At 42.0% G+C, this 24938-nt stretch overlaps 1 protein-coding gene and 1 non-coding gene across 3 annotated transcripts; one reads left to right on the plus strand and one right to left on the minus strand.

Annotated features, from left to right (window-relative positions):
* Positions 1 to 8312: 8312 nt before the first annotated feature.
* Positions 8313 to 8418, minus strand: LOC120110727. The gene has a single exon (XR_005511861.1). It is a non-coding gene; the product is annotated as a small nucleolar RNA R71 (small nucleolar RNA).
* A 7608-nt stretch (positions 8419 to 16026) lies between these two features.
* LOC103718227 (RHOMBOID-like protein 12, mitochondrial) lies at positions 16027 to 24938 on the plus strand. Of its 2 annotated transcripts, XM_008806940.4 has the most exons (8): positions 16027 to 16522; positions 17005 to 17119; positions 17314 to 17433; positions 22167 to 22277; positions 22411 to 22449; positions 22765 to 22869; positions 22955 to 22996; positions 24605 to 24938. In XM_008806940.4, exons 2-8 carry the CDS (start codon positions 17117 to 17119, stop codon positions 24635 to 24637), a joined length of 453 nt encoding a protein of 150 aa, XP_008805162.2. In that variant the 5' UTR covers positions 16027 to 16522; positions 17005 to 17116; the 3' UTR covers positions 24638 to 24938. The 2 variants fall into 2 exon arrangements, with proteins under 2 accessions (XP_008805162.2, XP_038982053.1); XM_039126125.1 differs by having other exon boundaries at positions 16028 to 16522; positions 17005 to 17433.

The raw sequence follows: 24938 nt of genomic DNA on the forward strand, positions 1-24938 counted from the left end.
CTCATACGATCCGGTAGGGTCCCTCCCAGTTCGGGGCTAGCTTCCCCTGCTCGGTTAGTTGAGAGGCTTCAGCTCTTCTGAGGACGAGGTCCCCCACTTTGAAAAGCTTGGGCTTGACTTTAGAGTTGTAGTATCGGGCCGTTTTCTGCTGGTATCTTGCCATGCGGACTCGGGCGACTTCTCTTGTTTCTTCAATGAGGTCCAGATTGTTCCTGAGCTGAGAAGAATTGGAGTCGGCGTCGTAATGCTCCACCCTCGGGGAAGGAAGGCCAATTTTCAAGGGGATAACAGCTTCCGTCCCATATGCCAAGTTGCAAGGGGTCTCGCCTGTGGGTAGTCGGAACGTAGTCCGGTAGGCCCAGAGAATATTGTACAAGTCCTCGACCTACTATCCTTTGGACTGATCGAGTCTGGCTTTGAGCTCCTGCAAAATGGTGCGATTTGTTACCTCGGTTTCTCTATTTATTTGAGGATGGGCGATCGAGGTAAAGCGGTGGTCGATGCCGAGCTCGGAGCAGAATTCTCTGAAGCGGATGTTGTCGAACTGACGGCCGTTGTCGGATATGAGGATGCGAGAGAGTCCAAATCTGCATATGATCGACTTCCAAACAAAGTTCCGCATTTTCTGCTCGGTGATCCGAGCCACTGGTTCAGCTTCGACCCACTTGGTGAAGTAGTCGATGGAGACAACTAGAAATTTTTTCTGCCCGGTTGCCAGAAAAAATGGCCCCAAAATGTCAATTTTCCACTGGGCAAATGGCCAGGGGGCACCGATCGAGGTCAGCGGAGCCGAGGGTCGGCGCTGGATGTTGGCGTTTCGCTGACATCGGTCGCATTTTCGGACGAAGTTTGTTGCATCCTTTTGGAGTGTGGGCCAAAAGTATCCCTGGTGCAAAATTTTATGAGCCAACGCTCGGCCTCCTAGATGGTTCCCACATACCCCTTCATGGACCTCTCGCATAGCATAGTCTGCTTCTGATGGGCGGAGGCATCTGAGGAGAGGAGAGGTGAAGAATTTTCGGTAGAGCTTTGCCTTCGTATAATATGAATCGGAAGGCTAGACGTTTGACTCGGCGAGCCTCGAGCTCATCATTGAGGAGGATTTCACTTTGGAGGTAGCCGACGAGCTCGTCCATCCAGCTCGGCTTGGTGTCTATGCACATGGCTGGCTCGGGCTCTTCTATGCTGGATGTTTGGAGATATTCAAGCGCCGTCGTCTTGAGAAGCTCGCTCATGCGGGAGGTCGTCAGCTTTGACAATTGATCAGCTCTGAGATTATCCGTCCTGGGGATATGGTGAATGTTGAAGGAGCCCATGGCGGATGTGAGATCTCGCACCTTTTGGAGATATTTCTGCATCGACGGCTCCTTTACTTCAAAATCTCCCAAAACCTGGCTCACGACTAGTTGGGAGTCACTGAAAGCCTTCACGTTCCCAGCTTTCAGCTCCTTTGCCAATTTGAGCCCAGCAACGAGCGCTTCATACTCCGCCTCGTTGTTTGAAGCCGAAAACTCGAGGCGTAGGGCCTGCTCTGCCGCCACCCCGTCTGGGCTTGTAAGGATAAGACCAGCTCCGCTACCCCACAAGGTTGAGGAGTCGTCCACATATAGGACCCATGGCTCCCCCGGGGTCTCCTTTGTTGGCATGAATGGGTGCTCAGGGTCGTCCGGCAAAGTGCACTCCACGATGAAATCGGCGAGTGTTTTGCAAGTCTAGAACGGTATTCGAGGTCGAACTCCCCGAGCTCGACTGCCCATTTGGCAATCCTCCCGGCTCGGTCCGATCTCTGCAAAATTTGTTTGATGGGCTGGTCAGTCAGTACGGCTACTGTATGGGCTTGGAAGTAGGGTCGGAGCCTCCGAGCTGAGATGATCAGGGCGAAAATTGTCTTTTCTAGTTTAGAATATCGGATCTCAGCATCTCTGAGGGTCCGGCTAGTATAGTAGACAGGCTTCTGAAGCTTGTCCTCCTTCCGAACTAAGACTGAGCTCACTGCGACCGGGGAGACAGCTAAATACAAGTAAAGAAGCTCGCCCCGCTGGGGTTTGGTGAGCAGCGGCGGTGAGGCGAGAAGGCACCTAAGCTCTTCAAAAGCTTCCTGGCACTCCTTCGACTATAAAAAGTCCTTCGGTCGCTTGAGGATCTTGAAGAATGGGAGGCACCGCTCGGCCGACCTGGAGACGAATCTCCCCAGAGCCGCGATCCGCCCGGTGAGCCGCTGCACCTCCTTGACTATCTTTGGTGGCACCATCTCCTGCAGCGCCCGGATCTTCTCGGGGTTGGCTTCGACTCCATGCTGGGTTACTATGAAGCCCAGAAATTTGCCCGAGGTGACCCCGAACGCACACTTTGCCGGATTGAGCTTCATTTGATACTTTCTGAGCTTGGAGAATGTTTCATTAAGGTCGGCCACATGGTACTCTGCTGTTCGGCTTTTTACTAACATGTCATCCACATAGACCTTCATGTTTCGGCCTATCTGGTCTTTGAAAATTCGGCTGACCAGCCTTTGGTATGTGGCTCCTGCATTCTTCAACCCGAACGGCATCACTTTATAGCAGTAAGTGCCCTTGTCGGTGATGAAGGCAGTCTTCTCCTCGTCTTCTGGCGCAATTCGGATTTGATTATATCCCGAAAAAGCGTCCATAAAGGTTAGCAGTTGGTGTCCCGAAGTAGAGTCGACAAGCTGGTTGATGCTGGGGAGGGAGAAATTATCCTTCGGGCAGACCTTGTTCAAGTCGGTGTAGTCCACGCACATGCGCCATTTCCCATTGGCTTTCTTCATGAGGACCACATTGGCGAGCCAGTCTGGATAGGAGACCTCCCGGATGAAGCCGGCTTCGAGGAGTCTGTCTACTTCCTCGGCCGCCGCTCGCTGTCGTTCCGGGGCAGAGCTTCGCTTCTTTTGCCTCACAGGCCTGCAGGTCGGTTTCACCTGGAGTCGGTGAATTATGACCTCGGGGTCGATTTCCGGCATGTCGGCGGGCGACCAGGCAAAGACATCCATATTGGCTCGGAGGAACTCGATCAGATGCTCCCTTCCGCAGGAACTCAAGCCGGAGCCGACCTTATGGTTAGTTCCGGAGAACTTTCTAGTAAAGATATTTGGGTAAGAAGCTCACCAGGCTCTACCCGTTTCTTCCAGGGGTCGTCCCGTACGTCCAAGGTTTCGATAGGCAGCATGCGGTCCGTTGCTTGGGTCGACGCCTCCGTCAGTAGCTCCTGCTGGCTTGACGATTCGGTCGATTGCTTTGCTTTGTAGGTCACCATGTAGCACCGCTTGGCCGCCATCTGATCTCCGCGGACCTCGCCTACTCCTTGGTTGGTAGAGAACCGCAGGAGCAGGTGATAGGTTGAGACTATAGCTAGGAGGACATTTGGCCCTGATCGTCCGAGGATAGCATTGTAGGCCGGAGACAGGCGGACCATGAGAAAGTCCATCCTCACAATACTTTCTCAGAGGGCGAGACCAACCGTGACTAGAAGGCTGACCTCACCCTCAACCAGGACCGAGTCCCCGGTGAATCCGACCAACGGGGTATTTATTTTTTGAAGCTGGCTTTCCGCTAAACCCATTTTTTGGTAGGCTTGGTAATACAAAATATTTGCTGAGCTTCCATTATCAATTAAGACCCGCTTTACATGAAACTTGTTTACAACCATGGATATTACCACAGCGTCATCGTGAGGAGTCTCAACTCCTTCTAAGTCCTCCTCCGAGAACGAGATGGCTTCGGAGGTGCGTGGGCGCTTCAGGGGGGTCCTTTCCTTAGCTAATTCTTCAGCCGAGCCTCCTCCTCCAATGACATTGATGGTTCCGGCGATGGGCCTGTTGTCATTTGGATTTTTGGGCGGCACGCATTTTCCACCGGCCTTCTTTCTTCACGTCGGTTCCTTACAAACCGATTGAGCACCCCGCGGCGAATAAGCGCCTCGATCTCGTCTCGGAGCTGGAAACAGTCCTCTGTATCGTGGCCATGGTCCCGATGGAAGCGGCAATATTTTCTGGGATTGCGCGGGATTCCTATATCCCGCATTGGAGGCGGAGGTCGGAAAAAGTCCCGACCCTCAATCTCCATTAGGATCTCGGTCCGAGGTGCGTTGATGGGTGTGTAGTTCTCGTACCTTCTCGAGTGCATTCGGGGCCGCGGCGGGGACCTCGGTCGGGGCGGGGACCTTGGTCGAAGCTGTCCCCACTGTCGGGGCGAACTTCTCAGCTGAGGGAGATTCTTCTCCTGGCGGGGGGATCGGCTCCTCTAGCGGCCACGCTCCTCGCGGCGCTTCTTTTGCTTCTTTGAAGCCTGCTCGGTGGCACCCCGCCTGGAGGCGATTGCCTCCTCGGCCTTTGCATACTTCCCCACCCGGGCCAACATTTCGGTGAAGTCGGCCGGAAAGCTCTTTTCGATTGAGAAAAGGAATCTGTAGGTGCGAGCCCCAGTCTTCAACGCCGACATGGCTATCGACTGGTCAAGCTCGCGTACCTCCCAAGTTGCGGTGGTGAAGTGGTCGAGGTACTCCCTAAGAGATTCCCCCTCCTTCTGTTTGACGTCCAGGAGGGAGTCTGATGTTCGCCGCTGGCACTGGCTAGCAGCGAAATTGGTGGCGAACTGCCTGCCGAGCTGCTCGAAAGAGAATACCGTGCTCGGCTTTAGTCCGGAAAACCAAAGCCGAGCTGTCCCTCGGAGAGTCGCTGGGAAGGCCTTGCAGAGTACGGCCTCTGAGGACCCTTGCAGTGCCATGAGGGCTCGGTAACTCTTCAAATGGTCGAGGGGGTCGGCCGTTCCGTTGAAGGGCTCCACTTGGGGCATCTTGAACCTCGGTGGGACCGGCTCGTCCTCGATCTGGCGGAAGAAGGGGAACTTGGTGCTAAATTCAAAGTCCCCTTCGCGCCTCGCCTTCCTACTGTGAAGCGCCTCAATTTGGCACTCAAGGTTCTCAACTTTCCTGTCGAGCTCCCCAGCCTGAGGGATTGCCACGGTAGTCTGTTCTGGCTCGTGGCGGTCCGGGGCCGACTCGGCCTCCGAAAGTTGCGGCCTTCGATCTATGCTTCTGATAAGTGCTGATTAATCTATAATTTAATATTCTTTTTCCAGCACTTGTCAATGTTCTTAAACGGATAACTACTTATTTTACTACAAAATAGAACAATCTTTGAAATAAATTTAAAATATGGTAAGAAGTAAATAATTCACATGTCCTCGCCTTCCGAGCATACCAGCCAGCATGTTTTAGTTCAATAACACTGGGCTCGAGCCCAATGCCCAACTGGCATGCATGCACCCAAGCACTGTCCACCATCCATGGCTCCCCAAGTGATCCAACGGTTCAGAAATTTCCATCTCCGCATCATATTTCCAAACTAAGCAAAATAGGGGAGACCTTTGTTTTAAATCCATATATGCCCATTTTCACGATAAAATAAGAGCAAGAAAAAGAGTTTTTCCTAAAATGCTGAAAATACTGTTCATATGAACAGTGTTCCGAGATGACACTGTTCATATGAACAGTGTTCCGTGTAAACACTGTTCATATGAACAGTGTTACAAAATAATAATAATAATAATAATAATAAAACTAATCCCACTGTTCATCTTCTTCCTCCCTGTAAGCATCCCGACCGTCCACGGCTACCTCCCGTCGATCCCGCGAGCAGATCCGCCGCCCGTGCCAGCCGCATCAGCCGCGTGCCATCCGCCCATGACGCAGCCCGTTCCACCTCCTAGCAGCCGAGATCCAGCTCCTCCAATCAGCTCCTTCCAGCAAGCCGGGCGTCTTCCGCATCCAAGAGTCCGGATTCCCAGCTCCAAGCCGTGATCCGCTCCTTCCAGCTCGTGTCCCTCCTTCCTGCGACCCAGCATCCCGTTTCCGTCCGCGTCTCCTCTGAATTCAAGATCCCCAAATCCCGGATGACCCCGCCTCCACTGCTCTTCTCCTTTCCGCATTCACCAGCCTCTGCAATCAAGCCCGAGATCATTCCCAGCATCACGCCCTTCTCCAGCGATCTCGCGTGCAACAGGAATCAAGCCTCCGCGAGATCATTCCCAGCATCATGCCCTCCTCCTCTCTCGGGATCAATCGCCGGGTCTTCGATGATCTATAAGAGGATGACGGGGAGCTCGGTTCAAAGGGGAGGAGGGCTCGGTTCGAAAATAGAGGATGTTCTGTTTTGAAGAGAAAGAAATAAAAAAAAAGAGAATAAAAACCAAGAGAGGGTTTGAGGCGGATGGCAAAGAAGTTCTTCAGCATACCAATAGAGATGACGAGCACCATGAGCAGCTAAACCTCGGTTTAGGGGTTTGATGAAGCCATAGAGGAGTATTCGTTTCATTTTTATTAATTTGAGTTTGTATTATAAGATTGTGGCATGATGAAGAATTTATCAATTGATCTTATGATTTATGCAATTTATGTGAATCATTTATCTTGCATAAAATATTTTACATAGATTTATCTATTTCATCGAATCCAACACCTGTGGTTTGGAGGAGATATTCATGTGACATCGATTTCATGTTTAATGATTTAATGATCAGATGCATCATGCTAAGTTAGACAGGTCATGCTTATCGTTAGAGTAAATGGTTTGTGCTAGACTGAGATGATTCATGCTGGAAAATTAGTTATAATTTCTTTTATGATTGCTTTGGCTTGTAGTCGGAAGCAATCAAGTCTTAAATACAACTCAATCATTGAAAACATTACGAATATAAATCTATCGGTGGATTCTAGCCCTAAACACCTTCCTCCATAGATAATTCATACTATTACATCCATATTAATTCTTAGTTTTTAGCATTTACTCTAGCTTATACCCTTTGAAGTAATTTAAGAAAAATAACTTGTCTCCAATCCCTGTGGACCGACACCCATAATCACTGTCCTACGGGATACGTGCTATTGCGTGGTTTATTTTTGAAATTGAAATTAACCGATCAACTTTTGGCGCCGTTGCCAGGGATTGCGAGCATAGTTATTTTTCCATTCATTAAAAAAATTAATTAATTAAAAAAAACTTTCAAAAAATACATATATATCTAAAATAAAATAAAAAAATTTTTTTCTATTATTGTTACTTTTCTTATCTCCTTTTTCTCTTCTACTATTTTTTTTAATTTTTCTTTTGGTCTTATTTGATCAGGAATCGAAGGAAAAATTTGGGATGATCAAAAGGAGAATAGCTGGAAAAGGAATTCTATAAAGGTTTGCCTAAAAAAATTTAAATTGCTGGAAAAATTTCCTTTGGTAACCTCTAAACCTTTCTTGTTTAAATTTATTATTAGCTTGAAATTTTGTGGTGATTGTTTGATTTTAATTTCAGTAAAATTGTGAATGCATGCCTGATACACATACACCAATTAATCTACACTTAGTAAGGACAATCACCCCAACAAGATAAGAGCCAGATTTCATCATCGGACTCTTGCCTAACTTTGGTGAACTCAATCTCACATAGTGTCACTTTAATTAAAATCAATTAGACGTTGGCCCCTAGGGACATTCGAGCTCAATAGGACAAAGATCACCGAAAGTTGCACCAATTTCGCTCTATGGCTTAGTTGATGTCTAGGCAAGCTTTGTCCTTATAAGGAAGACAGTTCATCTGTAAGAGGCAAGTGGGTTTTAAGTGGGACCTTTGCGAATGCATCGTGACCCCTCCACTTACCAGGGAGCTTACCTGGTCAACTCGGTTCATTAGACCGGATTGGAGGCTTAGGTGCCCTCTTCAAACCAATTAGGAGCTGTCTAGTGATTTTAGGAAAAAAATAAGGATTGATGTGTTTTTCTTTCATTGCATGCTTGACTGATCAAGTATTAGTGTATGCAAGGGAGTCGTTCTAGAGTACGTAACCTATTACCTTTTGACCCTGAAATAGAACGGACCCTTAGAAATATTCGAGCTGAGATCAGAACAATAGAATCATCCCCACCTCCTAAGATGGCTGAAGAACAACCCAAACTCCTGAAGGAGTACTTTACTCCCACCATTTATACTTCCCCATCTTGCATTCGATTACCTGAGGTAGCAACTGTACAATACGAAATAAAGTCTAGTGTGATCCAAATGCTCCCATCTTTTTATGGGCTCACCAATGAAGACCCATATAAACACCTAGATGAATTTTTTGAGATTTGCACCACTGTCAAGATTCAGAACTTCACTGATGATGCTCTGAAACTTAGACTATTCCCTTTCTCCCTTAAAGATAGAGCCAAACAATGGCTGAATTCTTTAGAAGCCAACTCGATTCGTTCTTGGGATCAAATGTAACAAGAATTCCTAAAAAAATACTTTCCCATAAGAAGAACGAACCAGTTTAGACGTGCCATCACAAGCTTCTCCCAAACTGAGGGAGAAGAATTTCATGAAACTTGGGAGAGATTTCGGGACCTAATCCGTAAATGCCCACATCATCAAATACCTAAATGGCAGCTAGTGCAATGTTTCTATGATGGATTGACTGAACGAAACCATCAGATGATCGATGCCGCATGCGGAGGGACATTCATGCTTCAAAATGAGCATGAAGCATGGCAATTATTTAAAAATCTTAATGAAAACTCCCTCCACCATGCTTCTTGTTCTCGTTAAGCACACCCGAGTTCTCAAAGAAAAGGGACCATTTGTGAAATAAGTCATTCTATGGACCTGTCTAGTAAGGTAGATGCATTGTCCCATAAGATTGACCAACTGATGATAGGAGGATATGTCGTTAGCTCTTTCCAAGCACAAGTGTGTGCTATCTGTTCTAGCCCATCACACCCTATTAATAAGTGCCCCTTAGCACCCCAATTCCCCGAACTCGTGCAAGAACACATCAATGCTGCTCAAACACAGCCCAGACCGGGTAATGACCCATTTTCCAATACATATATCATCCAAACTTTTCTTGGAAGCAGCAAGCTTCGAATACTGCCCCACCCTACTCCCAAAATTTTCAAAACCCTCAGAATTTTCTAACCCCACAAAATATTCATCCCTACCATCCCTCGACTCAATTTCAACACACTCCTCCTCCACTCCAAAGAAACACAGCCTTTGAGGAGAAAGTGTTGAATGCCCTTCAAGGTTTGGAAACCATTACACAATTAGTGCACTCTCACACGCAATCCATCGCCAAGCTAGAATCCCAAATGGGGCAACTAGCTAATGTACTGAACAAGCGAGAGGAAGGAAAGCTTCCAAGCCAACCACTAAGTAATCCTAGGAGACAATACATGGCTCCAGAAAATCAATTAAATGAGTTCATCATGAACAAGCCAATGCTTTGACTACCCTAAGGAGTGGACGTGTAGTAGACAATAAGATTGGGGAGGACAACAATAAGGAAGGTGAAGAAGAGGATAAAAATGTGTCAAATGAAAATCTAAAAACTTCTTCTTCTTCTTCAGCTAGTCCACCTTCTGCCAAAACTCACATCCCAAAGGCCCCATTTCCTGAAGCTCTTAATTCACCCTCTCCCTTTGGCAAAAAAGAAACTTCACTAGAGGAGATGATGGAGGTTTTCAAGCAAGTTAAAATCAACCTTCCGCTTCTTGATGCTATTAGACAAGTTCCTTCCTATGCCAAATTTCTCAAAGATCTTTGTACCCAAAAGCAAAAATCTAAGACACATGTGCCTAGAAAGGTCTTCCTAACTGAACAAGTGAGTTCTATTCTCCAACACAACACCCCTCCGAAATTCAAAGATCCTGGTGCTCCCACCATCTCTTGTGTTTTAGGGAATAATTTCATTGATCGAGCACTCTTAGATCCAGGGGCAAGTGTCAACCTTTTACCTTATTCAGTTTATGAGAAACTTGGGTTAGGTGAGTTAAAACCAACCTCGGTATCCCTTCAATTGGCTGATCGATCTGTAAAAACACCACATGGGATAATTGAAGATGTTCTTGTCAAGGTAGACAAATTCTATTTTTCAGTAGATTTCATCGTCCTTGATATGGAACATGGACCTAATCCTAAGAAAAAAATCCCCGTGATCCTTGGGCGCCCCTTTTTAGCAACAGCCAATGCGTGCATCAATTGTAGAACGGGGGTAATGAACATATCATTTGGGAACATGAAGGTAAAATTAAATATGTTCAATACGGCCGACCAACCCGCAAGAGAAGTTGAGTGTTTTATAATAGACAAAATAGATGACCTCATAGAAGGAGATGCAAAAACTACCTCCTGTGTTTGGCTGAAGATAATAAACTTAGCGCTTGTTGGAAGGCAACCCAATTTTCTTAGATTTTTTTTAACATTGAGGACAATGTTAAGTTTAGGTTTGGGGGTATTCATCTTGATTTTCACCCAAAAAAAAAGAGAAAAAAAAATGTATGTTCATTTTCATTTTTTATAAAATAATAATAAATAATAATAATAATAAAAAAATTTAAATAAAAAAATTTATTTTTTAAAAAACCTAATTTCTATACATTTATGCGAGAATGATAAATACACAAGGTATATAAAATCTAAAAAGCCCAATGACTAGTCGGAAGTAAATCAAATTTAAGTTCTTTTTATTAAGTCTCTCCTAGGGAGTTGTAAGCTAATTAATACTTAGGAATTTCACTACACACTGGCCGACCCTTCTAAGGTCTAGGCTCGACAATGTGTTGATAGTATAGTAGCAACCTTGGACCCTGATGAATCATACTTATCTAATTCAAAAAAAAAATATCAGTAAAAATGGATTTAGTCAGGAACATCGAAAAGGGCTACCTATTGTCAAAGGTCAAATGGGCTTGTGATGAGGACTCCGAGCATAAGTCCGTAAGGGAGTCTTGATGCCCGATACTGCTTTCTCGCTTGACTTGAAAACTCCACTTTTTTCTTATGCCAACTGGTGTGAGAGTTGTCGACTGACTGCTCGTTACACGGAGAAATCACCACAAGAGTAAAAGTGCACAATTTATATATCTTTTATAAAAAAAAACTCTGTATTGACCTTGAAAAAGACAATAGTGTGAAAGCCGTCGTTGTAAAAATTCGAGTAAACTGGAATATTACAGATAAAGCCCGTGAGGTATTAAAGTAAACATCCACAACTCTCGAAATCCTGCAAATAAGATGATTTTGAATCAGTGAGCAGGTCCTTTCGACCAATCCTTGGAAACTACTAGTATTAGCAATATTTTGGAGAACCGAACTCTTAGCTTGTGTACGGTCCAGATTTCACCGAGCACTCCAGTATAAATGAGTCTTACAACTCCCTAAACGGAAACTTAATGACTTTAACTTGAATTGCATTTTGACCTAGGATTTGGACTGACTTAGTAAATAAAACCGTGTGTGTTTTGAAATTCCTATCATTTATGTATTTTAAATTAGATTTTAATAATAAAAAAAAGAGAGTTTTTGAAATTCTTTACTAGTATGCATTTGGAATTTGATTTTCACTTCATAGATCAATCGATCTAAAAATAATAATAATAATAATAAAATTTAATAATAACAATAATAATAAATGATTTATTTTAAGATTGAAGTTTGTGGGTATCTTCACTGGAAACCCTCACGAGACTATAACTCGTCCACTAGGGTAACCTAGGGGTTTAAAGCCTTATTACATATGGTAAATGCAATCGCGATGCCTGCGAAAGTGAGTTAGAGTTTTTCTTTTCTAGTTTTATTTTGCTCGAGGACTAGCAAAATGTAGATTTGGGGGTGTGATAAGTGCTGATTAATCTATAATTTAATATTCTTTTTCCAGCACTTGTCAATATTCTTAAACGGATAACTACTTATTTTACTACAAAATAGAATAATCTTTGAAATAAATTTAAAATATGGTAAGAAGTAAATAATTCACATGTCCTCGCCTTCCGAGCATACTAGCCAGCACGTTTCAGTTCAATAACACTAGGTTCGAGCCCAATGCCCAACTGACATGCATGCACTCAAGCACTGTCCACCATCCATGGCTCCCCAAGTGATCCAACGGTTCAGAAATTTTCATCTCCGCATCATATTTCCAAACTAAGCAAAATAGGGGAGACCTTTGTTTTAAATCCATATATGCCCATTTTCACGATAAAATAAGAGCAAGAAAAATAGTTTTTCCTGAAATGCTGAAAACACTGTTCATATGAACATTGTTCCGAGATGACACTGTTCATATGAACAGTGTTCCATGTAAACACTGTTCATATGAACAGTGTTAAAAAAAATATAATAAAACTAATCCCACTGTTCATCTTCTTCCTCCCTGTAAGCATCCCGACCGTCCGCGGCTACATCCCGTCGATCCCGCGAGCAGATCCGCCGCCCGTGCCAGCCGCATCAGCCGCGTGCCATCCGCCCATGACGCAGCCCGTTCCACCTCCCAGCAGCCGAGATCCAGCTCCTCCGATCAGCTCCTTCCAGCAAGCCGGGCGTCTTCCGCATCCAAGAGTCCGGATTCCCAGCTCCAAGCTATGATCTGCTCCTTCCAGCTCGCGTCCCTCCTTCCTGCGACCCAGCATCCCGTTTCCGTCTGCGTCTCCTCTGGATTCAAGATCTCCAAATCCCGGATGACCCCGCCTCCGCTGCTCTTCTCCCTTCCACATTCACCAGCCTCTGCAATCAAGCCCGAGATCATTCCCAGCATCACGCCCTTCTCTAGCGATCTCGCGTGCAACAGGAATCAAGCCTCCGCGAGATCATTCCCAGCATCACGCCCTCCTCCTCTCTCGGGATCGATCGCCGGGTCTTCGATGATCTATAAGAGGATGACGGGGAGCTCGGTTCAAAGGGGAGGAGGGCTCGATTCGAAAACAGAGGATGCTCTGTTTTGAAGAGAAAGAAATAAAAAAAAAAAGAGAATAAAAACCAAGAGAGGGTTTGAGGCGGATGGCAAAGGAGTTCTTCAGCATACCAATAGAGATGACGAGCACCATGAGCAGCTAAACCTCGGTTTAGGGGTTTGATGAAGCCATAGAGGAGTATTCGTTTCATTTTTATTGATTTGAGTTTGTATTATAAGATTGTGGCATGATGAAGAATTTATCAATTGATCTTATGATTTATCCAATTTATGTGAATCATTTATCTTGCATAAAATATTTTACATAGATTTATCTATTTCATCGAATCCAACACCTATGGTTTGGAGGAGATATTCATGTGACATCGATTTCATGTTTAATGATTTAATGATCAGATGCATCATGCTAGGTTAGACAGGTCATGCTTATTGTTAGAGTAGATGGTTTGTGCTAGACTTAGATGATTCATGCTGGGAATTAGTTATAATTTTCTTTTATGATTGCTTTGGCTTGTAGTCGGAAGCAATCAAGTCTTAAATACAACTTAATCATTGAAAGCGTCACGAATATAAATCTATCGGTGGATTCTAGCCCTAAACACCTCCCTCCTTAGATAATTCATACTATTACATCCATATTAATTCTTAGTTTTTAGCATTTACTCTAGCTTATACACTTTGAAGTAATTTAAGAAAAATAACTTGTCTTCAATCCCTGTGGACCGACACCCGTAATCACTGTCCTACAGGATACGTGCTATTGCGTGGTTTATTTTTGAAATTGAAATTAACCGATCAGCTTCTCCCTGGCAACTCCCTCCAGGGAGACGCTCGGGCCGAGTTTTGGCGATAGCACTGCTCTTCATTATTGGCCCTTGAGGAGCTACGAAGATTTTGGCTCTGGGGCACTGGTCCGTTCGGAGGGAGCGCTGGTTGAACCTAGGCCTGCGGAGGCGGCACAGGTAGGGCTTCCTCACGCTGCAAGCCTTGGACGGCTGCGGCCAAGGCCTGGACCTGCTGCACCAGGATGTTGAACTGTTCCGGCTGAACTTGAGCTGGATCAGCTGGAGATGGTGAGTTCTGGACTGAGTGTCCAGGACTTGGTGGAAGACGCCGGGAAGCGTTGGAGGCTCCCTTACTTCCCAACTTCATGGCCGCGACTCGGGTCCTTCCTCTAGCGCCAACTGTTGCTGGAATATGGACCCGGGGGTGACCACTGGGCTAAGAAGGCGGAGCTCCGGCGAGAATCGGTGGGCTGCGGGTGGCGGCGGTCCGTCGGCGGGCGGCGTCCTCCGGAGGACCTGCAAGAAACCGGTGGCCGGGGTTTCCGGTGCCGGCCCTCCGATGCTTAAGTCAGAGGGAGAATGTGAAAAAGCAATATGTCCAGGGTTTCCGTGTCCAGCCCCCATTTATGGTAGAGGGGTTCCTCTTTTATAGTGGGGTGCTGGGTTACCTGTGATGCGATGGGACCTGGCTGCCGTATGGCTGGGCACGTCGCATGAATTAGCACACGATCATGTGAATTAATACCTTGCTGTAGAGGATGAGGCCGGGGCTAGGGAGTTGTCGCGGCTGACTAAACGCGGCCGAGCTGACTTACCGTGGAGGATTGGAGATCCGTAGACAACGGAAGCCATGCGCATTAATTGTTGAGTAAGCCGGAGGTCTGCAGAGACTATGCGCATTAATTGTTGAGTAAGCTAGAGGTCTGCAGAGACCATGCGCATTAATTGTTGCGTAAGCCGCTCAAGGCGTGGTTCCGAACTGGGTCGTAGGAGGATGTGACAGTAGCGGGCAGTTGGTGAGGTCTGACTTCTAGGGATCGGATGCCTTCTGAGATCGGGCGCTTTCTAGGTCGGGCGTTTCGAGGTTTAGGGTCCAGGGTTGGGCGCCTGGTAGGGCGTCAGGTGGTCCGAGGTCGGGCGCTAGGCCGGTCGTCCGAGGTCGGATGTCTGAGCTCGGGCGACCAGGTCGGTCGCCCGAGGTCAATCGTTCGGATTAGGGCGCTTCCGATCACGTGCTAGCGACGCGCCCACGTACTTGAGGGGACTTGTATTTTCCCCAACAGGTTTACTGTTGGATGAAGCTAATCAGTGACTCATTTCAAAGCAACCTTGGCATGATCCAGCTTTCCAGTTGCAGCCATCTAGTTCCCATATTTGGCTAGAAGAACAAGCGTTATTAACTGGGCAACACCAACAAGAACTAAAACAAATTCATGAAACCTTCATGTTAATTTTGTCCACCCTATTTTCCGAGCTACAAAATATTGCCCTCAATTAGATGTCCATATCCTAATGGAGATATATAAAATCAATATATATTTAGAGCAATATGTTTGACACAATTTTTCATGGGAATAAAACAACAAACAATTCATGGTATTGAAGAGACTCAACCATTTACATAGCCAGTGCAAAATTTCTGTAGCTTAGAATTCAATATATCTGGCTGTAACTTTGACTTACCAATCCTTCCCTCTTTACTTCAAAAGAAAAATAAAAAAGACTTACCAATTCATTTTTTGAACTCTGGATTATTTATCCAGATCTTGTTCTACCAGCCATCCCTCGTCTTTCTTCCTCCTCTAGCCATTGGCTTAAATGCTACATTCACAAGCAGAGTCAGGTCCATTGAAAGCTAACCATACTGCTAGTGCTTTGGAAGTTGAAGGTGGTGGTGGTATCATTGGTGAGCCTGATAGCACCATCTTTGTAACTCGAGCATCCGGTTGTTCTGAATGAAGAAATCACCTTTGTTATTAGGGTTAATTGAGAATTCATGTTAATGAAATAATAACTGAGGAAATATCATTTGAGAACATAGTTCTTACAATGTAACTGACATATTTTAAAATTTTAATTAATTTAAAATATTTTAGAAAACTATATAGAGTAAATGATACTTCAAATAATTCGATAGGTAAGGCTAAACCAAGGTCTCTTTGTTTTTAGATGTACTTTCGATACAAATAGATGAAACAGAAACATAATATTGTATTGTTACTTTGGTAAATTCTTGGATGCATGGCTAACTAGCATTCACTTGTGCAAAGAAAAGCTAAAAATTTGTGTTCTAGAGATCAAAAATTGCATGCATGTCACAAATGCATTAGTAAGGGATAGATAGGTTGTTAACTTTGACAATCCATGCTGAAGGTGATGATTGCCACTGTGGAATTCTTGCATTATGACCTCATCAATGGCAATTGGTGGTCATGTCTTGGCACCCATGCAACATTAGCTATGATTTGGACGATAAAAGAAATTATGAGAAGCCACAAACTTATAACCCAAGTCAGGAATCAAATTCCTGCACAGCTCCAGGAAGCTCACCGAGCAAAGTACAAAGAGCAACCAAGTCACAGGAGAAAGAGAGAGTTGGGAGAAAATTAGAAAGGTGGGGAGGAGATGCGAAGGCTTCTCCCTCTCAAACTCCTCCTCAGGAGGAAGAGCCCCAACCCCAATAAACCCATTTCCCTCCCACTGGAGAGAGGATTTCCCGATTCGGCTCCTCGCTCTCCCTTCTTCTCCTCTTCTCCTCTTCCCGAGCCCCACCACCACCGCTTCTCTCGTCTCCTCTCCGACTCCCTCCGATCATGGCGCTCAGGCGACCGCCTCCCTTCCGGTTCGTTTGCCTTCCTCGCGTCTCAAGCCCTCGGAAGTCGGCGATGGCGAAGGGCGGTCTCGAAAGAATTTTTGATCGCGGGACGCAGTTGTTGAAGTCTCGCTGCAGGGAGGCGCGTGGTTTCGATGCTTGGGCGGCCTCCTCTCTTCGTCACGAAATTTCTGGTTAGGCGTTTGATTAATTTGTTTTGGGTTTCTTGATGCAAAAGGGGAGAAAGTTGGGGTTTGATTCTCTCTTCTTTGTTTGGGTTATTTTGGTGTTTGGAGATCGAGATCAAGGTATCATGAAAGGCATGCTTAAGGTTTCTTCTTTTTGGTTTGGAGTAGAATTGTAAGAGTTGAAGCTTCCGGGGTTATACCTTGTGGGTTTTTTGTTTCAGAGAAACAAGTGAGAGGAACGAAGGGAAAAGAAGAGATATAAATGCCTAGCAGCACTCTTAATGCTTCCAACTTTTAGTAGGAGATGATGGATAATCTGAATTACAATCTTCTTCATGATTTTTTTAAAATTGTTTTATGGGTGTTGAGTTATTATATAATCCGTTATTTGTGTTTATCCTCACTAGATCAATTTATGTGTGTGCCTTTTTTAGTTGTTAAAGTTATTTCTTACGAAGCTAGTTGTTCTGCTTGCTCCTGTTTTGCAGGAGATACTGGATGCCAACACCAGATGGAGTCCTTCTAAGCTTGATTGGAGCTAAGTGTTGCTGTTTTCTTCTTATGGCGATTGCTGACCGCAAATTTAGATGAAATAATTTTATGGTCGACACTTCACTAGAAACATTAGTTACAATTGCTATTGTTTTTTATGCCTTTCTTCTATACTCTGATTCATTTTTTGCAAAATACCAGCTAAACATTTGCCTTTTATGGTGCATTAATAAAATATCATGCTTTACAAACATAAAAGGTGCATGAATATTTTAGTTGCTAACTTCTTGATTTTTAACTGACAGATTTCGCTAGACAATTTTAAAAGCGGGCGTTTGCACACATTGCTCACTAGTGCATTTAGTCATTCGGATCTTGACCATCTTGTGACAAACATGATTGGTCTGTACTTCTTCGGCACGAATGTAAGATCTCTCTGTTTTCTATGTTTGGGTTTCTCTTGTTTCTTATAACATTATTAAGCTGTATCTGAGTGCTGCTGCTGCTAGAGATAAAGAAAGAGAGGACTTGCATGATATTCTTATCCCAAGAGTCACTCATTGCCCTTGCTGTCCCTCTCTCTGTGAACTAGCACAGCATGCAGATAGATGGCTGAAATTTACTTGGGTGCCGATTATATTAAGAATTGATAAAGACTTATTTTCTCCCCTTCTGTGCCATTGATGCATGAGTTTTTAAGCATTATCCAGCCAGAAGCAAGAATGCGAATGAATTTGGGTGCAAGGACAGATGCATAATGCCTTCAAAATTCCAAGGCCTAGGACATTTACATGATTGAAATTTGAAAATGTATTTATTTTAAATATAAATAAATAACACATAAAATGGATACACTAGAACTCTTAATTTGATGTTTCCAATTACGACTTAACTGATTATTACAAAACAGTAAGTTAATCATGATAAAAAAAATAATGCTTGATTTTGAGGGCAGAAAAGCATCTTGGAGTACATGCAAGACTAGATTGAGATTATTAAGGGTAGATAGAAGGTTTTGGTATCTATCATGAAGGCATGATGTGAACAAGAAGAAGATTCAGAAGTGGGCATTTATTCTTAGCAGTTCTTTTGCTACTAAGGTCAACAATCTTCCTAATTCATATATTTTCTTCATTATTATATGTTTTCAGTGCTCTTAGAGCTTAGGTTAAAAGGGCCCTTTATCTTTTTAGTCACAAATAGTCAAGGCGCAAAATATATTGACAAAACTAAACATAAGTGTGAAATAATGGGATCTTTGCAGTATTGGTAGCTAAGTGCAAAATCTCCTTAGGCTTTAGATTAATTCCTTAGAGCGCACTCTTGTATGGACAGCATACAAAGCCGTCAATTTCTACCTTCTCTATTCATTAGCAGTTAGACTATTATCTAGCCTAAAGCAAGTACATTAGTGGCTTGGGGTCTGGAGTGGGGTTAAAAATTAATGAGCAAGAGTTTTTTGTAGCTGCTTTTATAAGATATTATGAACAATTAAGCATACTTATTTAATATTTAAATTAAGTATACTTGATGTGTTATTACTAAACGACTACAATATTTGATGGTAGGAACTGTTGTTGGACTAAGTCAATCATGGCAATAAAGGATTTATGATCTTAGGTTACCTTGGTACTTGGCATCATCTTAAGGTGTCAATCTTGGTGGAAGATCTTGGTGTATTGTGAAGGGAGTAAGGAGCAGGAGTGAAGCAGAACACTGGCTATTTAGCCATACTATCTTCCTAGTATATTAGTTGCTTTGCAAACTCAGTCTTCTAATTTCTTTTTAGGGCTTAATTGATAAGGCTAATTGATGAGTAGAAACTTATTGATTAAATTGGTTTTATTTTATTATTTAATTGTTAAGTTACTGGCTAGTTGTGGATCAATAGTTAATTGTTAATTGTGAAGGTTTGTTTCACCAATTAGCTTATTCATCAGCTATCTTGTTACATGGTTGATTGTGAAATTCCTTTTACCTCACATGAGATGAAAAAGTTATATGGTATACAATCATGAGAACGAATTTATTGCAACTTTGCTGCTGGTACATATGGATATAGGGCCCCTTTGCTCTCAGAGCGACAGTTCGGTATAAGTTAAGGTCTTGTGTTATGTGTCTTGTTTAATTCTAAGTTCTGGTTGTACCTAATTTATAGAGTGGGGATGAAGCTTTTTTTATCCGAAAAACATATGAGGCATCCTAATGTGAGACATAAAACTTTTAAGAACTAGAAATTTGTGGGATACAAATGTTATCTTGTTTTTAAATATCTGGCCAGTGCAAAGTGAAGAATTGAAAGATAAATTACTTTGGAGAGAAAATCATCTTTAAATGTGTAGTTCCATAATTATACTTTGTTTAAAACCCTACCAAACCTTCTTTAAATATTTAATTTCTATTGGCACATAATCTTTACAATTAATGCAAAATTAATTCGTCATCAAGTCAACTCTGGAGCTGTAATTTTTTCAAAATTTTGACTGAAAGGTTTGCGGTGATAAAAGGTAAAACATAGTTTAAAGTCATGACAAGTATACTTCTAGGATTTTTGAGATAGATAAGCATTTCCATATGAAAGAAAAACACAAGCGAATTAACACAAAGCGATAAAAGGGGATCAATTTTGCAGATGATCTTGGTTTAGTGCATCGTGACAGATGGGTATGTATCTTCAAGCGTTTCAATATAGAAAGAAATTTTCTTGTATTTCTTACTATTTAATTTTGAACCTGCATATGTTCTTGTAATTTGGGAGAAATTAAACGCATCGATGCTGAGGTTCCTAGAGGGTTCTGGGGTGTAGCTTCAGAAGAACAGCAGTGTTTGATGCCTGAAAACAAATCTTGTTATCATCATAGTCTAAGATTTAGTTCCAATCTAGTGAATATTTTAGAGTGTATTTGGGAGGCTCTTTATGCTAGAGAGATTAAATAGATCATGTAGATCATCATTTAGAGTTTGATGTGTTTTTTATCATGTACAAATTCTTTGACCAAGTTTAGTGATTAAGAATGACCTCATTCAGATTTTATCAGAACATCCTTTCTGTAATGGTATTAAAATTAATATCAAACTATGTTTGGTACACACACATATTTGAGGTCATACTCTTGTAGTAGATAATTTAATGTGGCCAAACCAGGAATCGTTGTAAACTGACAAATAAAATGGATTCAGTTCATATTTTGGATAAATCTTATTTTTTTCTTTTGATGGTGGATTATGCAAATAATTTTTTTATTCCCAGCAATAATCCAACTATTCTTCCCTTTTTTATCTTCTTGTTGCCTTCTCTGTATTACGCTCTGAAATATGTTTCTGTCCATCTTGTATCTTGATGGGACAAGGCCTGGTTGCTTGGTTTTTGGCATGAGTATAAGGGCAATGGGGGTTTATTCTTATATGCTAATGTTAGAACTGGACAAATGAGGCATCTTAATTATTTGAATTGTGAGAATATGAGATGTTGCTATGTGTCTTTTGGTGAATCTTATGAAGTGTTTGACTAGGAAAGTGGTATTTCAGTTTGAGGGGCTTCATTCAGCATTAAATAGAAGAAGATTGTGGCTTATCGCAATGCACACTTTGCTTGTGATGAAATTAAGTGCTTGGATCTAGGTTTAAAATACAGTATCAAGCCATGTAGTTTTGTATGGGAATGGTAGGGACCAACACAGTGAGTATCAACAAGAATAAAAAGGAACAAGGATGTATCGAATCTCAGTACATATTGATTCTCAATATGTACCAACTCTTGGTAAAAAAAAAAAAAAAAAAAAAAAGAAATAACATTAAGGACAAGTACAGTTTAGCATCATTGGTCAAGTGCGCATTCTGCACCCATACTGGTCCCATGTTTCCATCCGAACTGTATGGTCCCAGTGGTACTATACCTAACTGGCAGTATTTAATCCTTGGCTAGCATGCTAGGTTAGGTGAAGATGGGAAGCTTGGATTGGAAATGACATTGTCAATATTTTATTTGCCAAGATCACAGTGAAGGATCAATATCTGGCAACAGTACGATTCTTCATGGTGGGTTACCAGATCAATGAATTGCATATAGGGTTTAGGAAGCCATTAGTAGGTATTTTTTTAATCTCTCTGGTGGGAAATTCTAATTATCTATTGTATCTAGAAATGATAAAATCTTAGAAAGGGTGACTCCTAGTATGAGATAATCAAAGGCCTTACTTCTACGCAAATTGTCAGAAAATTGCTATTGCAGGATATTAAGAAAAAGTAGTAAACAAACAGAACAATGTAACCGAGATGTGAAAATATGGTTTCTCTTGTTAAATCTGGTATCCCCCATAAACAGATCCATAATATGGGTGTACATACATATGCCCTTTATATAGGAGGCTTTATGGAATTGGTCCATATTCCATGTTATACGTGCACAGGAAAATGCCCCATCTCTCATCATTTCTGTCATCAATTTACAATTTGGAGTTATGACATGTAAGAACTAGTATGCTACTCTCTCTCTCTGTCTGTCTTCTCTCTGTTTGTGTGTATAATTGTCTGTTTTCTTTCTTTGTTATATCCAATATTTTCATTTTTAGGTGGCGAATTTCTTAGTGTAACTTATTCTCTTGGTCATTATTAATTAGTTATTATAGTACATGTCAAGGCCTTTATCTCTTCTTATCTGCATAATGAACCTGAATTCTTAATTATAAGCTGAGGAGGTAGCAGAAATTTCCATTACGTTTATGATATACCTTCTAAGTGAGGTCTTACAGGCTTTTTAATTGAAAATGTAATAAAATTGTTAAAGTACAAGCTAGATATCCTTCTATATGTCAAATTGCTTTTTTGGTACAAGTAATCTGAGTGTGACTAAGACCTCAAGCTTTTTCTATGTAATGTAAAGCATCTTATGATGGTGTTGACATATAATTGGCAGACAATGTCAACTTCTAATGTATATTAAAATAATAAGCGAAGGCTATTCTTCTGCTTAATACATGGCTTTCTAAAGTTTCAACAGTTAAGACAAATACAGTCTTGACACTACCCTTTCTTTATTGTAGCTCGGAATATTTTCTTGGCATGGATATATATGTTTCAGATTGATTTTTTTTAATCATCTGTCACCCAATAAACTCATGCATATACTCAACTTGTTTTTGTGTTTTGCGATGAGCAGATAGGAAAACTATTTGGACCTGAATTTCTGCTGAAGTTGTACTTAGCAGGGGCATTAGGTGGATCGATATTTTTCTTAGTACACAAGGCCTTAATTGTTCCATCTACAGAGGTAGCAAATAATACTGCTAGAGCAGTAAACGTTGTTGAGCATTTGATTACCCTATTTTTGGATAAAGTCTTTAGTAATGATTCTTCTTGATGTAGAACGATTAGTTAGATTTGGATCTTTCTGAAAATTTCAGGGCTACCGAGGATGGGATTCTTCAAGAATTCCTGGACTGGTACGTGTATCTTAGAGCCAGTTATCTTATTAAAGATACATATCATTTGTATGCTTGGCAGCACTCATACAGTATGAACAGTCCAGCATGATTTTTTGTATGCAAAAAAATAGAAACAAGAGTTCACACATCCATTAACATATCTATTCTTCTGTCTTCATCTGCAATTGATGTACACAAATGAACCCAAAAAATATGAGTGATATTTATATTTGCTTCCACACAATATCTTGCTTCCTAATCATGGATAGAACAGTTTGCATCTGATTTTATTCTGAACAATTAAATGAAACCTTTGCGGATCATGTAATGCAGGGTGCAAGCGCTGCTGTAAATGCCATCATTCTTCTTGATGTGTTTCTCTTTCCAAAGAATATTATCTACGTAAATCTCATTATACCTGTACCTGCAATTTTAATGGTAAGCTCACATGCTTTAGGTGAGATAAACTAATGCTTTGAGGCCCATTTACTTACCACAGACTTTTCAAACTGTCTCATTACAGGGGGCAATACTGATCGGAACTGATTTGTGGAGGGTTAAGAAGGTATGCAAATTGTAAAATTTGGATACTGTAACTTGGCATAATCGGGTTGTGGCAAGCAACACCGGTGTCCCAACTAAGTGCTCTCCTAGATTGGTGAGAATAGATAAAGTTCTTAAGTGGTACATGGAGGACTGCATTTGGAGCGAAAATTTTGCCTCCTGTGTACTGCATGAGGCCCAATCAGTTCTCACCAACCACATTGATGTTGGGGCTGTTATGGAATTCAAAATTTCCTGCTAATATTGTTTCTAGTTATTATTACTGCAACCATCTCATAAGCATCAGGTTGTTACTGGTCATTTAGTTGTTAAAGAATCAGAATTCATAGAAGATTAGAATTAGTTAATTCTGACCTTAGTGATCCAATAAAGATAACTAGGGGCCTCTTTGGCATTATTGTTGTTCCGTGCTTTTGTTTCATCAACTTTAGAATGGGTAGAGGGTGGGCCTTGGCATAATAGTAAGGTTGCTCTATTGTGATTTGGGTATCACAGGTTCAAAATATGGAAACAGTCTCTTAACATGTGGAGGTAAGGCTACATATATTTGACCCTCCTTAAACCTCGTAGTGGTGGGAGTGTCATATACCAGGACATCTAACTATAGAATGGATACCTAGGACATCTAACTATAGAATGGATACCTAGCCACCTGGGTGGAGACCATACTTGGAAGTTTGGTATGCTGTACCGGCCCGAATTAGGCGATATGGGGCGTACTGTACCATACCAATTTGGTACCAGTACCTGGTACAAGTGGCGTACCAACATTTGGTATGCTAAAAAATTCTGTATCATACCGTACCGATACTGTGCTAGTGTGGCACTGGTACGAGGTCCTGTATCGAGATGGCAAACCTTACTTAGGATCAAATCATAAGTACTGAATGACACCACATATTCCTCCAATAGTAAAATACTTTATGGGGTAATGGAGATTAATGTCAAAGACAGTATTCACACAAAAGTTCTGCTATTCCTTCTTTTTCATTTTTCACTCTTTTTTTAAAGGAATAAATCTTTACTACCAAAGCTCTAAAAGTTTTCCAAACAGTTGCAAAAAAACAAAAGGGCTTCATGATGCATGTTGTTCAGTCTAATTCATTTTTCTTCTCGGGTTTGAAAACAAAACAGAAAACAGCAATAAAAAAAGGCCCTAAGCTTCAAAGTTGCCTCTTGTTTTTTCCATTTTAAATCGACATTTGTCGTATTTGTCTCGTATGGAAAGTAAGGTGTTTAGAGCATCTAATAGAGGCCGAAGGCCTCTTTATATTATTCTCTTTGGGGTTTGTAATCCTAAACCTTCTGCCTTTCCTGCCTTCGGTTTCTAATTTAATTCATACCAGCAGATTAAAAAAGGCTTTGATGTTTGAATATATTCATATTTTAGTTAACAGAACTCAGCGGAGTGGAATGCCCCAACAAGTTTCGTTCTTGACCATTTTCCTTTTTGATACCTCTAAGATTGGTGGCAACAAATTCTGGATACTGTTTATACACCTGCAAAGATGTCGTTTTGCTTTTTTGAAATTTGCAGAGAGAAATGAGGTCATTACAAAATATAGAACTTACCAATTTTCTTTTATTCTCTTTTCCCTTTTTACCTCAGGGGAGGGGCATATCTCAGGTTCAGCTCATTTAGGGGGTGCTGTGGTTGCTGCTTTTGTGTGGGCTGGAATTAAGAAGGGTTGGATCTGATCAAACAGCTTGTCATCACAATCTTTTTTCTTTTTCTTTACATGCTTTTGAATACCAATTAGATCAGATAGATGATGGAATTGCTAACTTAGGTTGTTCCTGAATTGCCCATTGGCGTTTGATATTTACTCTTATGTCTGACATTTATGTTTCAAGGTTCAGAGATGTTGCAAAGTCAATCAACAAATGAATATTTAATTTTCATTCTCCTTGCAGTTATATCACCAATTTTCTTATCTGGAAAA

Source organism: Phoenix dactylifera, chromosome 4, assembly GCF_009389715.1.
Source record: "Phoenix dactylifera cultivar Barhee BC4 chromosome 4, palm_55x_up_171113_PBpolish2nd_filt_p, whole genome shotgun sequence".
Lineage (NCBI taxonomy): Eukaryota > Viridiplantae > Streptophyta > Magnoliopsida > Arecales > Arecaceae > Phoenix > Phoenix dactylifera.

What these genes read in the sequence shown, in the direction of transcription:
- LOC103718227 (XM_008806940.4), top strand. An exon ending in TGTACTTCTTCGGCACGAAT is followed by an intron (nt 17,434 to 22,166) that starts GTAAGATCTCTC and finishes TGCGATGAGCAG; the next exon opens with ATAGGAAAACTATTTGGACC. An exon ending in ATTTGTGGAGGGTTAAGAAG is followed by an intron (nt 22,997 to 24,604) that starts GTATGCAAATTG and finishes TTTTTACCTCAG; the next exon opens with GGGAGGGGCATATCTCAGGT.